This window comes from Drosophila rhopaloa, unplaced genomic scaffold (assembly GCF_018152115.1).
Source record: "Drosophila rhopaloa isolate 14029-0021.01 unplaced genomic scaffold, ASM1815211v1 contig_178, whole genome shotgun sequence".
Classification (NCBI taxonomy): Eukaryota; Metazoa; Arthropoda; class Insecta; order Diptera; family Drosophilidae; genus Drosophila; species Drosophila rhopaloa.
Genome location: NW_025335059.1, coordinates 10198436 through 10211642, shown reverse-complemented (window position 1 = coordinate 10211642; position 13207 = coordinate 10198436). Strand labels below are relative to the sequence as shown.

At 39.9% G+C, this 13207-nt stretch overlaps 1 protein-coding gene across 1 annotated transcript in view; it reads left to right on the top strand.

The window, feature by feature from the left end:
• Positions 1-10025, top strand: part of LOC108051453 (dopamine receptor 2) — a 30732-nt gene extending 20707 nt beyond the window's left edge. The window contains 1 exon segment of the mRNA XM_017133569.2: positions 7412-10025. Coding sequence (XP_016989058.1) covers positions 7412-8293 — 882 coding nt within the window. The 3' untranslated portion in view covers positions 8294-10025.
• The last annotated feature ends 3182 nt before the right edge of the window (positions 10026-13207 follow it).

Below are 13207 nucleotides of genomic sequence, written 5' to 3'. Positions count from 1 at the left end.
TAATTTTCTGATGTTTGACAACTCTGGCTGCACCTGAGTAGGTTGCCGGGGATTGGGCAGAATGGAAATGGAAGCACTGCATCCACTGTTCTGTGATGGAGAGATCCATTGTCTTCCTTGCTGGGACTTGCTGTCAATAGAGTTGTTAAGTAATTACCCCAAAGCCACGTGTTTGGTTTTGGCAGTTCAGTCAAACTTGTCTGAACTTTTTAAAATTTAAAAAAAAAACAGAAAACTCATTTCATTTTCATAAGAGAATTATAAACAAAGGTAAAGTTAGTTCAGCAAAGAAAACAGCACGTAATCTTTAAGGCAACATGCACCATGAGTCATATTTTTTTGAAAAAATTGAATTGTAAGCAATAAATATAATTTTTTTGGACTTTATTTTAAAAATGAAACAAAACACACTTTTTGACAATTATATTATAGTTATTTTTTTGTGCATTGAAAATAACTTTTAAAAATAAAATTTAAATATTACACTTTGTAAAGTTAGTTTGAAAACAACATATAAACAAATTGGAAATATATTGAATAAAATCGCTTGTGTCAATCATACCTTAATAAATATTTTCCTTGAAACTTAAAGAAGTGTCAGTCTAGGCAGTAAATGATACACGTTTTACTGAAAGTAAGTTTCCAACCTGTTAAAAACACTTAAAGTGTCAGCTCCTGGAACATGAGGCCTTTCCCGAAATAGCTCATGTCGTCATAGCATTAAGTCCATCGCCGTCATTACCGCCCTCATATACCTTCCATCCTATATATAGTACCGCCTTGTCTGGCGAATCGAGCTGATTGTGATTCCGGCGGCGTTCTTGATTTTGCAGAGATTCGCGACGCGGCGCTGCTACTCGACCTGCTCGCTGCACGGCATTCAGCACGTGCGGCACAACTCCTGCGAGCAGACTTACATATAGTTTAGCGTAGATTTAGTTGACAATGATTACGACCCCTTGGCGCCCTGCGTTTTTGTTCGTAAGTCAATGGCAAGGTAAGCGACTTGTGACTCTGTGTCCTGTCTCCGACTCTCTCTGTTCCCCGTTCTCTGTCTCTGTCTGTGTCTGTGTCCTCCAAAGTCACCCACATAAAGAGCTGGGGGATAAACACGAGCATCCTGTCTCCGTTCCTTGGTTTCTGCATCTGTTACTGTTGCTGTTTGCTGTTGCCGTCTCTGTCTGTGACTGCGCCGTCTCACTCACTCTTGTTTGTTGACTCGGCCATGGCATTGTTGCTTGTGTCCTTATTTCCTTTTCTATGCGGTGTGTTCCTGAAATCTCCAAAAGTTATATATAAGTTATGCCTTACAAATATTTAGTTTTTAAACTACTACCCAAACCTTTAAAAAAAATTTTTAATTTTCTTAAGATAGCCAATATTAAAAAAAAACATAAGTGCAAATTTTATTAAATTCAATTCATTTCTTCAATTCAAAAAAATATTAAAACGACGCAAATATTGATTTAATTTATGGCATACAATATTATGAAAGGCATAAATATTTTCCTTAAATAATTTACATAAATGATAATTTTCAAAATGTTTACAAAAAAAAACCCTCCAGAGATTTCGTGAACACCCGCCTACTTATATGTTTTCTTGGTTTGCTTTCTTTGCTACAAAAGAGCACAAAGCAAACACAGACTGTGATTCAAGCACCTGTTGAATGTGTTGCACCTGTATAGACACATACACACACTTTAAAGCACACACACACTGAGCCACAAAAAAGGTCCAGCGACGCAAAAAAAAGTCCCTGGGCACCAACACCTGAGTCCGTCTTCGTTTGATGATGTTGTTTTTTGTAATGTTGTTGCAGACAAGCTGAATAAGACTGAAAAGAGCACAAACAATGAAAAAATAAAATCGAAAGTTTCCACAAAGTCTCCGGGCACACAACCAACACACACTCACACACACTTGCAGGACACAATGTCCTTTCATCGTTTTTGTCACCGTTTCCGTAGCTGTTTTTGCTCTCCATGTTCTTGCTCTTGTTGATGTTGTTCTTGTTACTGTTACTGTTGCTGTCGCCACTCACAAAAGATTTTCCCAGTGTACACAATGGCGAAACAAGGAAAACCGAAACACAAGCACCCGCTCCCTCATAAAGTATTGTTGATCTTTTTATACCCGCTTCTGGCAAAGGAAAAATGGTATATATGATTCAGGAAAGCAGATGAAAAAGCCTAAGTATAGACCGGATCGGGTTTAATAGACACGAGCATTTGGGTGTCGGGCTGAAAGCTATTATTAAAGTGGATAAAAGGCACTAAAATGGCAACTAGTCAAAAACTTCAAGCACTTAAAAAGGAAACCAATTTACCAAAAATATAACATAAGTTTTGTTCACTTTTTAAACTTTGCCGTATTTCTTGATTAATTTTGAATAAAAGCGTCTCCACAAAAATTAAATTTGGTTAAAAAATTGATTACAATATTTAAAACTACAGCAAATTAGTATTAGGTACTTTTTAGTCTATTCAAAAAAGTCTTATTTATTCAATTTAAATTGTGTGTAAAGTTTAAAAGCCTTTTCTTTTCATTTTATGGTCGCGAAGGAAGGGTTCTCATTTTTTAGTTCGCTGTTTATTATTTTTGAATTTATACTACACCGGCCTTTTTGACCTTCTCTTCGTACCATCTGAGTCAGGCTTTTTTTTTTGGAAGCCCCTAGTTCGCCCACACCAAAGAAAATACCCACAAAAGAGTCACGCACACACGATACTTGAGAAATGTTATCAAGTGAACCATAAACATTTTTTGCACTTAAAAATTTCCAACTCAATTTTCGCCTCGGCGATAAGCGTACACAGCCCGCACATTCGCACATACCACATGTAATTGTATTGATGAAAATGTTATTTACAGCAATCAACAGTCAATATGTGTCTGGCCCTGGTGGTTGTATGGGTGAGGGGCTGCGGATGTGTGCGATCTGGTGCCTTTTCCGTATCCGCTCCTTTAGGATTTTGGGGTTTTTCTTTTGCGATGTGTCTGTCATCATATCAATTACACCCAAGAGCATGCCAATTTATTTGCCAAGTGTTTCCACAGCCAATTGAAAGCGGCATTCGGCGAACGCGGATGTGAAACTTTGGGCACGACTGAGCCCACACATGGAGCATTCAAACTTGGTATTGCTTGATTCAGGTTCAATAGTCAGGATTACTTAAAAGGTTACTTAAATAAAAAACCTTGCACTTTATGGCATTGTTCAGTTCTCAAATAAAACAGTAGAGGGTTTAAAGCTTAGAGTTTTTCTCACAAACAAGGAGAGAAGATTGCCAAAGAATAAAGTTTGTATACTTTTTGAATTTTCTTTCCAGTTACAAATTATTATGTCTGAAAACTTTGCAGAAAATATAAATCAACGACAAAGCACTAAATTTAAAAGAAAGTTCTGTATAATTTAACTAAAACATGGTAAATTAAAATAATTGTTCACAAGGGTACTGTGAAAAATGGTGAAATAAATGGAAGGAAACTGAAGTGAAAATTGCGTATACACCTAGTGGCACAAATGACATTGATGATAAGTATTTATTAGTTAGATTTATTCAATTCTTGTAGCTAAATTAACCAAAGAAATAATGTTGATAAAAAAGGAACTATACTTTTTTCTAAACCTAAAAAGAAGATAAACACTATTTAGCGTGCTATCTGTCTTCGAGTTGTCTAATTTATTGCAAATCAGTCGCTCAGGAAGGACTTGCCGCTTGGCCGACAAATGAGGTGACTTCCGGCAGTCGCAATTTGCCTGATGTACGACAAATGGAAATGGGCTTTGGTCAAATGAGGATATTGCAGACGTGTGGTTTGGCCACAGCCTGAAAGGACTCGATTTCCTCCCTCGAAAGTCTGGGCATCGCCAGCCGCACTGATGCCCATCTTTGTGCCACCTCAAGCACATTGTGGTGAACCACAAGTTGCAGCTGTCTGAGTGTTCCTGTTCGACACTTTAAAATTAATTTCACAGGAGATTCATTCAGCTTTAATGCCACCCACACTTTCACATGCACACTCAGCACGCTGATTAATCGCCGACCGTCATCTGTGGGTCGCCTGACATTTAGGCCCACTCGGCCCACTCGGTGTCCTAATGAGCCGTAAAGGACTACAGCCCACCCACCCAAACACAAGCACCCTGCCTGGCAGGGCCAATTTGCATACCATTTCGACTGGCATCTTTAGTGTGCGTGCACATGGGGAAAAATCGCAAAAAGGTCATCCATTGGGTACTTTACATATCGAAAATTATTATATTTATGGCTTATTACAGTGACATTATAAATGTCAGAAATTGAAATTGTATTATTTAGACGGCTATATACAGGCAAAGTATTTGTCAAAAGCTACAATAGATGGCAATAACGCTTATATATATTTTAGATACCTTCTTGTTATTTTTAATTTGTTTTTAATTCATTTGTTACAGAATAATAATAAGATATGTAATATTTTATTATTACCGAAAGTTCGAAGCAATAATGATTTTAAAACAAAAAACTATTAGATGTATAGTATGTCGTCCTCTCACAATAGTTTAGCAACATAAATATATTTATAGAATAATAAATATATAGGTATAATTTTGAATAGATTTAGATTCCATAAAGATTAACATATTAAAAAAATAAAAGGAGAAGCGGACTAGATTAGTGCTGATTTCTTCTCAGTGCACCCAAGCGCAACAAGATGTTTTGATTGAAAATGCCAGCTAGTCAGACCTAACACACAAATCGTACACCCACACGCAATCGCAACTGAGGCTGTTTAGCATAAATATGTAAGCTGTAAACCAGGAATTTGTGATTCTGACTGTTTGCAGAGGAAACCACTGGCTAACCGGAGGCCAACTCCCACATCGGATCTGCTTCGATTTGGGGCCTTCGAATAGAAAGGCGAAAACTGCAGGCAAATAGCACGTACTTTAAACAATTCTTAATATATATTTTGATCATTGTGGCTGCTACCGCTGCTTTTGCCTCTGCTGCTATAATCGCTGCTAATTGCATCAATTATTGGACGAGCCTTTGTTCTGTTTATGAGAACAAAAGCTAAATTGAATTCGAAAACAAAATTGCTTAACCGATTAATCAAACTGATTTCATACCACTGAACTGAACTGAGGCGAACTAAATGGAACAATAATCAGGAATATACTCTTGCAGGACGCCCAAATACATCCCTAATATATAGAGTCGATAATGGCTCATTTCTCGGGCAGGACGAACATCAAAATGTAATTTACCACAAATGTTGCGCAAACATCAATTATCCCTAATTGACTGTGAACGTGAAATTAACGTTTATAATTATGTGACAGAGCCGTCGGAGCGGAAGTCCGAGTTTTGGTCCGTGGGAATTTGTGTACGCAGCCATGTAACTTTTAATGTCCTGTCGCAGGATTCAAAGAAGAGGGGTGGGGGTGGGGTGATGGAAATCGTGACTCCCTGCCTGCAAGGTCGCCGGTTAAGCCGCCAAGTCCCAGGACCCCGTAGAAATTTATTGAGTGCCAGGCAATAAATTACCAAAATGGGCGTGGCCGCAACAAGTTCGTGCGCGAAACTGCCCACTTCACGGTGTCATTGACCTCTTGCGGTTTCACACGAAAGGTCTTTTTTGGGTGACAAGCCCCTAGGCAGACTTGTGAGTCACTAAAACGTTATGGTAAAAATACTTACGCCGCTAATAGCTCTAGATTAGACCGCTTTATGACATAAAGTAAAATGAAAACGGTAGAAAATATAATGACTGGCGAGTTTTTTAATCAAGGTAAGAAACAGCAAAATTTACCAGATTTTACTTTTACATGTTTCTTTTAAACTTTACCGCACTTACATTTTTTTTTGAGAATATTTTAAATTCAGTTTTATTTAGTTGGGGATTTTAAATTCAAAAGTCTTTGGTAAGCATTCAGAACATCTTATAATAATTAAAAAACAATTAAAGAGAAATAATTTGGAGTTAATGTTTTTTTTAGTATTCACACTATTAATCTCCGATTTTAGTATTTAAATTCCCATTAAAATGGTTGAAAACGAATCGACAGAGATGATTATTTGCCCAGCTCTCAACTTTCCCAACCCAGCTCTTATTTTTCGGGATCGCCGGGGGGCTATAAAAATTGCAAATCACCAAGTTGCCTGGGGCGTCTGCTAAGCGGGCCATCCGGTCTGGCTCTTCAATTATTTAAGCTAATTGCGGCCGCACTCCAAAGACCAGCAGACCACTCGGCGTATACGCAATGTAAATTGTACGCAAATGGGTGAGGGACTTAAGAATTTTATACGACCTGAAGGAGGCGCCTGTAAGCCAGTAATTGAATTGGCCAACCGAAGATGATGGGATCTTTGGAAGGAGAAAAGTTAAAATCCAGTTAGGTGGAAGCCACTTGCATCATGCAAAGATCCCAGAAGAGCAAAGTCCTTGGAATTTACCCAAAAACACACACACGCACACTCACAAAATTTGGATAATGTTGTTGTTACTGTTATTACTCTTTGCCCCTTCACAAAAAAAGAAAAAATTGAAAATTCTCAGAAAAGCAGAAATTGGAATTTCAGTTACCGCTTTTCTTTTCCTATTTTCCCACTCTTTTGTTGTTGTTATGGCTGATTGTTGTTGCTCTTTTCCTAGTTTTTCCTCCAACTTTCATTGTTATGTTGTTTTCAATCATGCATTTTGCTTTGACTTTTACCGCACCCAAAAAAAATGGCTAGAGATAATGAAAGAAAATCAAGGGGAAATCTGCAAGCAAAGCCGCAAAAAGTTTTCGTCTCTCTTGTTATTGTTGTTTGCCACGCCCCCAACATTTTTCTGCGCCCTGGTGTTGTTGTTATTGTTGCTCTGGCTGTTCATTGTTGTTGTTGTCGTTTCACTTTGTTGCTTTGTTACTTCGGCTGCTGCGTTGAAACGGCAATTTGTTTACAGCCACACTCTCACTCGGAAAAAAAAGAAAAACACTCCCGGAAACACTGCCTGCAAATTGTATGCAAACACTCGAGGCGAAATAAGACAACAAGATGTTAATTAAATGCTTTTCTCTCGCCTCTCTTCTTTTTCACCCCTCTCTCTCTTTCTGCCTTTGGTGTTGTCTTTCATTTGACTTGTTTAAATTTAATTGTTCTTATTCCCATCTTTTATTGCTCATATTTCCTTTTTATTCTCATTAAATCTTGTTGGAACTATTTTATTTTCTTAATATTTATTTTCGAATGTCAATTTATATTTGATATGCCGTTTTATTTTAACCTTTTTTTGTCTATTATGATGTTATTGTCTTCATTTGCTATAAATTCATTTTTATGTTTTTAATTTTTTTTTTTATTCTTTTGGCACTTTTCTTTTCTTTTTTAAATTTCTTGTTCAATTTGTTCTGTGTTTTTTCTCTTGTTTCTCACAGTGCCATGTGGCCGCTGCAATGGTGGCAGCCAGCACCTCCTTCGGCTACCACTCGGTGAACCAGATTGACCGCACGCTCATGTGACGACAGCTGAGCAGTTGCAGCACCTGCAGCGGTGGCAGCAACTGCGGTGGCTCGCGATCCGCCCACCACCAGCACCACTCCTCCGGCACGGCCACGCCCTCGTCCTCGCAGCGATCCTGCACCAGATGCCAGAGCTTCCATCGCCACCACCACCGTTCCAGGCGCCGCAGCTCGGGGATGCAGATGCGCGGGGACTACAGTTCCACCACGGCGGTGAACAGTGCGCTGGCCAAGACGATTGTCACGATCAGTGCTCCTCCGGTGGCGGCTGCCTCGGCCAGTTCCCTGCACTTGGGAGCCGGAGGACGTCCCTCCTCGGTGTCCACCCTGACCATTGCCTCGGTGCCACCCTCGTTGAGTGGGGCAGGGGGGTCCGTCAGTGGGGCCAATACACCTCTAGCCCCCAGCCTGAAAGCCTTGACGCCAGGACACTCAAACTCATCGGGTCACCATGTGTCCTTCATGCCCATGATTGGCATGAAACGCTTGCGCAGCTCCAATGCTTCGCTGGGATCCCCAAGTGGAGCTATTGGTGGCGCCGGAGTGGCGGACACCACCTCGGCACCCTCGCTCATCGATGCCAGCGAGGACCAGGCCCAGATGCGGAACCACCACAGGATCCTGGAGCAGTGCCAGAGTGTCCAGAGCCAGATCACCACTCTGGGCGACGTGGAGGACGACGAGGAGGCCACCGATAGCGAGAGCGAGAGCATCGGACTCGCCCTGGTGGAGACCACGCCCCAACTGGAGAGCCAGCCGATGGAGGCATCGAGTTCCTCCAGCTCCTCGGTCAAGTAAACTCAGCACCAGAACCACAAATCAAAGCCCAGACTTTAGTTGTAAGATTTAATCATTTAGGTGTGTGTTTTCAAGGGAAGTCGATAAAAAGAAATATAAAAGAGCGACAAGAAAACTGTGGACAGTTCTAAGCCATTTTGCTTGAAAACTATAATTTATAGATAATGGTTTTTAATATTTTATGGTTTCATTAAAAATGTAGTTTTTCATATCCCAATTAACAACATATTTTTATATACTATTTCTCCTAGGTAATATCTCTATCTATCATTAAGATTAATAAATGTATAATATTTTGCATTATTTAAGGTAAATCTACTTAAGTTAAATTTTAAATAAATAAGCTATAAATAATGTAACACAATTTTTTTTAAAGAAAGAAAAAACAAAGTTCAAGTTATCTCCGTAACCCTTTATTAACCAAAATTGCTTAGAAATGTCCATTGATTTGCTATACCTCCCTATAAATCGACCCACCCAAAGTGTGTACATAGCAATCTAGTCTCGCCTAGTCACTCATTAGCTTATCGATCGGTGATAGAACACTATGCAGCAGGCAAGCCCTCTATATCGCCCTTCCCTTTGGGTTTCAGTCACTGGCGGTGGTTGCATAGTGGGAATTAGTGTTACTGTTAGCTTTCATATCTTAGATCTTCCATTATGTAGATGTATTAATTTCTGTATATCTCTCAAACCTCTAGCAATTGAATTGAAAGCTACGTCTTCAACCTGTCCAAGTACCTGACTCTCTCAAACCCAAATACTACACTAAACTGTAAATAGCTTTACTTCGACTCCTTCCATCGCTCAAACTAGCTTTCTGTTACTCTATACTTATTTGTTATTAACTGAAATTAACTCTACGGGTGCAATATGAATTTATACCAACTAAACATAGCCTCAGTAAGGACTCGAACAATCAGGCTTCAAGACCAGTTCCCATTTGTAGGAGATTCAAGTACAAAATCACAGAAGGAGCACTTGCAAATTGTCTGATCATTATGCCCATTATTCATTACGTTCTTTGAACTATAGGAATACACATAGAGTGAATGTTAAATGTGCTTAAGACAGCCGAAAGTTAGAGAATTCAGGGCGGCAGCTTAATGAATTAATCCTTCAAAGGGTTCGCCCCATCCATTTGTGTATTATTACATGTATGCTTATGATGGGTCAGCTCATCCGATTCCGATTTTGCAATAATTAATGTGTGCAATTAGGATTGATTTCCCCCGACCACAAGGACAGAAAATAAATTGAGGATAGGGAAGAGGATTGGTTGAGAAAAACTTATAACAATGGCGAGACGTCAGTTTAGTGGATGAGTAGAAACAAATCATTGGCCCTCAAGAGGATGGAAGAATGTTGCTCATTGTTTTCAAAACAAACAAAGCGAAGTAGGATGCGAAATGATGGAAAGTCGAGGGAAAACAATGGCAGCGGCAAACCAAACAAATGGCAATTATTAATATTGAATATGGTAGCGCATAAGTGACATACATAGCTCATAGAGTCCTCGTTGTGTCTGTGTATCGGTGTGCAAGCATGTCTAGCCCTAAGTGTACATGTAAATGCATTATCCTTAAGCTCCAAAGCAAGATTGGCAACAGAGTCAGAAACTCAATCTCAATTGATTGCCACGCATATTAGGCTAAGCTGCAAACTGCAAACATAGATTTATATATTGAGTGTACTATACTGTAACTACCATATACAAAACTACGCAAGGAGATTAAAAAGCGACAACTAAGAAAGAACTCTCGGTGATGACTTTGTCTTATTTAAATTTCAGTCCGAGCATGGGCACTAAGGGAATCATTGCGGATTTGCGGTTTTCCAGGGGGTTTAAGGATGGCTTTCAAGGACTGCAAATGCCATGAGTTGCCACACTTGATGGCTGATGGCCAGCCAAGCAAGAAGACAAAGTGTAGTGCCAGTTCAGCAAACAACTGGCAAAAAGTTTACACTTTACATTTTCGGATCACGCCCCTTGAACCCGCCTCTTCAGGAGGGTAAGTATGTCAGTCAGCCAGTCAGCCAGTCAGCCAGTCAGTCAGTCAGGCGGTGGGAAAAAAGGGATATGGCCAAGATGGATAGACAGCTGCAAGAGTTGCAGTCAGCAAAGTGCGAAAGTGCGATGCAACGCATCTTAAACAACTCTCCGAGGGCAGCTCGCATGTGTGCCTGATTTTCGCATTTCTTTCCCTTTTCGTCCTTGTGTCCTTCTCTCAAAGGGATACCATCCCCGGGTGGAGGTGTCCGCCGTAACAATGTGGGGACAAAACGTGCTGCGTGTATTGACTGACTAATGAGAAAATGAACAAGAGGCCAGTGGAGCAAACCGGAGCAAAACTATGTACTACGCAGCTCTAGCTCACTAATGACCCACAGTCAAACCCAGAGATACAAATGGAGATAGGGATACACTGATGGGGGTGCAGATAGACAGGGACCGCGCTCTGCATCGCCTTAAAGTTCACTGCGAAAAAACTGTATAGGTTGTCAAGTTATCAGAAGAATATTTAAGATCCAATCAATATTTTTAAGTTTTCTTTCAGTTTCACGAATATTTAAACAAAGGGTAAATATACAAGAATTAATCATTGAACAGAAATATTCCTTAAACATATTTAGTACTTTGGAAGGCCTGTCGAATAAATAACTTCAATCCAAATCTTACATTTATTTTTATTTGCCAATAATTTACAAGTCGTAAAATTTTAAGGCATGATTATAAAACTTAAAACTAATTTATAACTCAGCAATACCTGGATGACTTATCGTATGAGTAATGTATAAGTATATTTCTTATTTTAAATTACATTTTTCCCCAGTGCGAGAGATTACTTTTAGTTGGCAATCTGCGACTTCCACACCTTCGATTGCCCGCTAAACTTTGTTGTGCGAACGTTGTAAAAATGTGGAAGGGAGGTTACAGCACATCAACGCTCCGCTCCAGATGTATGTAGTAAGTATATGGCACATCTGTAGCCGTGGATGCAGCGTGTCCTTGCCCGTAATCAGCCAAATAACGACTGCCAAAATGGTGGATAAGCGCGGAACTAATAAAACGAGGAACGTTGCAAGCTGCACACAATAAGCTGCGACTGAAGCTCATCCTTCAGGAAGGTCCTTGCCCCCCAAAGCCCCTTTCTCCACCACCCTTCTACACCCACTTTCAGCTTATCACTGGAGTTGAAGGCTGCGTCAAACCCTCGACGACATTTTATTTGCTCGCTGGTAATTTTGTTTCCGTTAGCTACTAGTGTTTTTCCCCATTCCTTGGCTATCTCGTCCTTTTCCCTTCTTTTGTTGGGTTTGGTTAATGAACCGAAATGCGTGTTTGTCTCCCACGTTTCGGGTTTGTATTTTGTGGCATTTCGACTGGAGTTCGCTGCTCTGTCGTGCCACTGCCACATCCCCTCGTCCTTCTGATCCTTTAGCCAGAACGGTGGCGAAATTGTGTTGCCCCAAATATGTATTGCAATCATTGTTTTGATGACTTTGTTGCTGGGCAAAGTCAAATTCGCGTCTCCGGAGGAATGAAGAAAGGGGGAATTTTATTCGGTTGTTTGGATTATTGTTGGAAGCTTATGTTCTGGAATCGGATTCTATTTATGGCTGTGTCTTTTGTATGTGGCTGCCTCACATACACGCAATTACAAAATCGCTGTCTGGCATTTCCGCTTCGCCGACTTATAATGCCTTTAATTATAGACAAATAAGAAGGTCGAGCCTTTGGGTCTGCAGCTTCAATACTCTTGTTTGAACAAAAACATGGTTTTTGAATTATTTAGCTGGTTATTGGACTGGAGAGATTTAATCATTTTGTTATATAATAGCATAAGATGTACTCACTGAAATACAATACTGTATACAAATAGGTTTTCATATGTTTGTATCATTCAGATTTATTAAAGATTAGCCTAATGTTGATTTAATGTAATTTATTAATATATTATACACGCTCTAGAATACTAATAACTTGTTTTTTTTCTTAAGCTAATAAAAAAAATCGAAATTTTAGCATTACCATTAAGTGTGCATTAACTTTAATATAATTTTAAACATACATTTTTTAATAATTTCGGTTTTACTACATTGCTTGCTCATTAATGTAACTAAAAACGCTCATTAAACAACGGCGAATGAGCAAAACTCAGCGGAATGTTGATATGACCAGCCATCCCATCATAAAATATGGTGACAAATGAACGCCATAATGAAATCAAAACTCACTTTCTGCCACATCTGCAAGCCGCAGTGGCTAAAAAGTCACAATGTTGCGCTTAAATTCGACTAGCGCTGTAAAAAGTTCCTGGCCTCGGTGATTACTTTTTCTTCCTTTTCTTTTTAAAGTGCGTGTTTTACCATTTTATGAATTTTTCAGGCGCGGAAAAAGAAGAATTTATGAAATATGTCGGTGGCTGTGCTAACAGCGATTTATTGCATTCGAAATGTGAATTATTAATGCAAATCCTTTGGTAAGCGAAGTTCGGCGAAAGTCTCTTGAATATGCAGGGGAAAATTAGTGCTACCATCGACTACGTTGCCTTTATTGGCTCTTAAAAGCCGCTAATGAAATCAATAAAGCCGCTCTAAACAATTTTGCTGCCGCGGAGCGCATAAAAATGCTAAATAAATTGATGAACTGCGGCAGGACGCAGCCCGGAAAAGTGAATGGAGAAGTAGGCGGGAAAGGGGGAGAACTCAAGGAAAAACGGTTCGAGGATGACGAGATGGATGGCTGCCTGGCTGACTGCCTTTTGTCGTAAAAGGCGCCGTTCCCTTCCTGTTGTAAAAAGCGACCGGACGACCCTTTCATTGTGTTTCGATTCAGAAACCGGCGACTTTTGGAGGGGTTGTTTGGGTGGGGGTTTTTGGGTGGCCGATAGGCACTTGCACTTGCCGCGG